This window comes from Elephantulus edwardii, unplaced genomic scaffold (assembly GCF_000299155.1).
Source record: "Elephantulus edwardii isolate Elephantulus edwardi_28Jun2011 unplaced genomic scaffold, EleEdw1.0 scaffold00003, whole genome shotgun sequence".
NCBI lineage: Eukaryota > Metazoa > Chordata > Mammalia > Macroscelidea > Macroscelididae > Elephantulus > Elephantulus edwardii.
The window spans coordinates 26385978-26390361 of NW_006399753.1; the positions used below are offsets into that span (position 1 = coordinate 26385978).

At 35.1% G+C, this 4384-nt stretch overlaps 1 protein-coding gene across 4 annotated transcripts in view; it reads left to right on the top strand.

The window, feature by feature from the left end:
• Positions 1-276: 276 nt before the first annotated feature.
• The window catches only part of SCN9A (sodium channel, voltage-gated, type IX, alpha subunit), a 128434-nt gene continuing 124326 nt past the window's right edge, over positions 277-4384 (top strand). For 3 of the 4 annotated variants that reach the window (XM_006879327.1, XM_006879329.1, XM_006879328.1), the window contains exons 1-4: positions 277-534; positions 2310-2428; positions 2732-2821; positions 3486-3614. In XM_006879327.1, coding sequence (XP_006879389.1) covers positions 277-534; positions 2310-2428; positions 2732-2821; positions 3486-3614 — 596 coding nt within the window. The remainder of the gene's footprint in view (positions 535-2309; positions 2429-2731; positions 2822-3485; positions 3615-4384) is intronic. The other variant, XM_006879330.1, reaches the window with a different exon arrangement.

Genomic DNA, 4384 nt, shown 5'->3' on the forward strand with positions numbered 1-4384 from the left:
TGAAGGTGATGAAAAAGCTTAGAGAATAAATTAAACTACTATTGCCTTCAAACAGTAGTCATTTCAACAGCTGGTAATTTAATTTGGTACTGATTCTGTAAAACATTTCTTATAATTCAAAGTAAAAATCTGGTCTTTTCTTTCTTTTTATGTGCCATCTTCCCAGACAAACATTTAAGACTTTATTTCATGGTTTTTGTTTGTTTGTTTTGATTTTTTAATCTAGGCCTCTTGTGTAAGGAGCTAAAGAGGAAATAAACCATACAGGATGAAAAGATGGCAATGCTACCTCCTCCGGGACCACAGAGCTTTGTCCATTTCACAAAACAGTCTCTCGCCCTTATTGAACAACGCATTGCTGAAGGGAAAGCAAAAGATCCCAAAGAAGAAAAGAAAGATGATGAAGAAGAAGGGCCAAAGCCAAGCAGTGATTTGGAAGCTGGTAAACCACTCCCCTTCATCTATGGAGATATTCCTCCAGGAATGGTGTCCAACCCTCTGGAGGACCTGGATCCCTACTACTCAGATAAAAAAGTGAGTCCAGGGTGGGATCTTTATTTTGTTTCTTTCTGTGTAGAGCACTACTTTAAATTGAGCTTAAGTGGAATGTAATTATTGATCTTTTCATTAATGTGTTAAATCCATCTATAGGAAATTCAGAATAAATACTTCAGATTTTCATCAAATAATCCTGATACCAGCATACTATTTTCTTTAATCTTTTTGCAGCATAAAATATAATATGCTCTGGGGTGGGTAGGAGGAAAATCATAGGATCGCACAATTTGGTGGGTGGACGGAGTGAGTGTGTTAAAGGAAATGGGAAAGATCAAGCGGGGATCTGGAAAGACAAGAGTAATGGTGGGCACGGTTCAATAACGATTATATTAATTTTATAAAACACAATAATTGGTAATGATTGTTTGAAACAATGTGAATGTGGTATAGTGTGAAATACAATGTATTTGAATTTTGTATGCAAACCAATATAAAATAAAAATTAAAAGAAAAGCTTCATTTTTAGGGTATGGCTTAAAATTGCATAGTGGTAGAAAGAAACAAGGTAATTGTCAGTTTGAAAGGTCAGAAACGTAGGCTGTTCAGAATTAATTTTTTTTGAGACAATGACACAATTCATTGAAATACTACTCTCCTCACAGAGTTTGGAGAGGTATTTTACTCAAGCTGTTAGAGAAAAAGAACAATTGGAGATGGTTAGAGAGAACAAATACAAAGCAAAAATAAATTCAATCTTCAAAAAAGGAAGGGAAGAGATTATATCATGAAATTTCCCAGAAAGTTGAGGGTAAAAGATAAGCTATTGGATTGAAAAGGGACCTCCCTAAAGAGTAGGGAATTGTGTCGCCAAACAGAAAGCATGTGATTTGAAAGATGGAGAATATGAATAATATCCTCTTCTGGAATTTACAGCCTCCAAAAAAACCACTGGAGGGCCAACTATGATTTAGCCAGTCTTATTCATTTGTATGTTTAAATTTGTGTGTCTCTTACAAATGTTATAGAGAGTGCATCTCATTAAGTGTACTTACCTCAGTAACATATCTAAGAATATTTGGTTCTATTGGAACGATATTAAATTACAAAATAAATTTTAAAACTAATATTTTTTAATAAAAACAGTGACCTAGTTTCTCAATTTCTATTCTTCTATTTTATCTATCATTAATATCACATCTAAGACAGGAAATTTGAACTGGATGATCGTATAAAGGGGTTTTTTTTTTAAAAAGTGTTTGGTATTTCCTAAATTTATCAAAGAATGTTTTGTAGAACTTATTCTTTTTTAATAGTTGCTTTTTACTATGACAAGAAGTCATAGTTTTCAACAAGTGTGAACGTGATCAAGAAGTATGATAAAAATCAGTGATAGCTGGTTTATGTTTGGCTCACTAAAAATGTAGTTAATGAAAGAGAAAGAAGTTGTATTTCCAGCTCTTTCCTGTGGCCACAAGTTATTGTTGTTAATATGAGATTTGAAGGATTAGAAAAAGAGAAAATACTATGATTTGGAAGTTTATTTTGAGTCATTACTAGTATAACACACAACAGCAACAAGAAGCAGTGCAAATTTACAAATAGTTCACATCTTAATTTACTAAAGAAAAAGAACACAGAGTTCTTTGACCAAGATCATATGCATAGCTGCCTCAGTGACATGAGAACAAGTTCTTTGAATCTTCTTTAAGTATTTATTTAGTACATCAATACCCTGGGGAGAGAGAAACTCTTGATACTGCTATTCTGGATTTCAATTTTTAATTTTGGCTGTTTTCTTTTTCTTCTTGCAGACATTCATAGTGTTGAACAAAGGAAAAGTAATATTCCGTTTCAATGCCACACCTGCTCTGTACATTTTATCTCCTTTTAATCTTCTGAGAAGACTATCTATTAAGATTTTAGTACACTCATATCCTTTCAACATGCTTACTGACAGTGCCATTTTAACATGCATTTTTCTTATGTTCTATTCAAATGTAGATTCTAATCCTTTTGTACCTGGAAAGATTCTGGGTTTGATTTATCAATTTCAATATGATTTGTTATCAGCTTCTGAGAAAATTGGAGAACTTGTACTGTTACAGTTTTAGTCAGCATGACTTATCTGTAAATAAAGTGTTGTCTATAAAAAAGTTCTTAGCTTTTATGCAATTGTGATTATCAAATATTCAAAGTTCCTACTGTGATCTCTTATTCCTTGATTCTAAGCTACCTTATTCAGCATGCTTATCATGTGCACTATTCTGACGAACTGCATATTCATGACCATGAGTAACCCTCCTGATTGGACCAAGAATGTAGAGTAAGTGGGTAAAACGGCATTGTTTTAGTTACTATTATTCCCATCTTCTCATTTCCTGCTAGGAAGTTACTGCCTCTACAAAAACTGTAGTTTCCCATATTTCATAGTTGTTTATCTTTGAGTTCTTCCTCAGTCCCCTATAATGTTAAAGGGAAAAGCAAAAGTTCACAGTTCTAATCCTGTGGCTGCTCTGTGGGAGAAGGGTGAGCTGTGTGCCCCTGTGTGATTTAGCAATGGGCCTGTTCAGACTCGAGGTACTCAACAACAACTACAACGTTAACTCTCTAGTGACAATCTTGAGTATTAGCAGCGGCAGTCTTTTCTCTTTTCTAGAGGAACTGATTTAACAGATGCCCTGGCTGTTCTTTGGTAGATCAAATCTTCACATTGTTGGGTTTAATTCTAATAGGAACAATGTTCTTTTTAATTATCTCAAACATATCTATTCACTGGGAGTTCTTGCTAGGTGAGTTTTAAGCATTTCTGAAGAGATCTTTCTGTATTATTCTCATAGTTCAAATGGTTTTATCTGCTAGCAGCCATTTTCCTACAGCTGAGATTAATTAACCTTAGATGACTGAGAAAAAAAAATCTTAAATTTCCAGTCACTCAGGGATATTTGTCTCTTCTCACATCTAATCTTGCAATGGATTCTTGTGTCTAGGTACACGTTCACTGGAATATATACTTTTGAATCACTTGTAAAAATCCTTGCAAGAGGTTTCTGTATAGGAGAATTCACCTTCCTTCGTGACCCTTGGAACTGGCTCGATTTTGTCGTCATTGTTTTTGCGTAAGTACTTTCAGTTGTGTTTTTATTTTTTTACATGCAATGAAAATCTCAGACAGTTCCACTAAGAACACGTCTTGGAGGTCTGACCTTTCCTGCATTTAATGGTTACCTTTAAAGGCTGCCTCATAAAAAGTTGCCATTGAAAGACAAATATCAGATTCATCAGACAAAATATTTCTCCTTCCACAATTTTTATGATTTAATTGATTATCCACTTTCAGAACCTGAATAGTCTTTAAGGTGTCAGTTAGGTTCACACCTTCTACAAGTTCTTATTTAAATAAATCCATAAACATCTTCAAGAAGCGGGGAGGGGGGATGTTAAGGTCGTTAATTTTAAATTTGTTGGTCTTTTTTTGTTGGCTCCAGTATATCTGAGATTGTGAGGATGGTACAGGATAGCGCAGGGTTCAGATTTGTGATTCATAAGGGTTACGAACAGTCGTGGTCGATTTGATGACATCCAACCACAATAACATGCGTTGCTTAGATCTGCTGTCCGACTGAGCCCAAACCCCAGTGACCCTTTAGTTTCACAGCTGTAGATCTTTACTGGGGAGAATTCCTCATCTTCCCACGGAACACTTGTGAATTCAATTCTCTTGCTTAGCAGCAAACACATTACACACATACTATACCACAAGTTTTTAAAGAATTAATACCTATAATCCACTCTGCAACCCTCATTGCATACTCCTACGATGAAGGGGGTAGGGGGTGGGGTTTGGGGAGGTGCGGGAGCTCTGGTGTTTCCTTTATAGGGAGCTGAG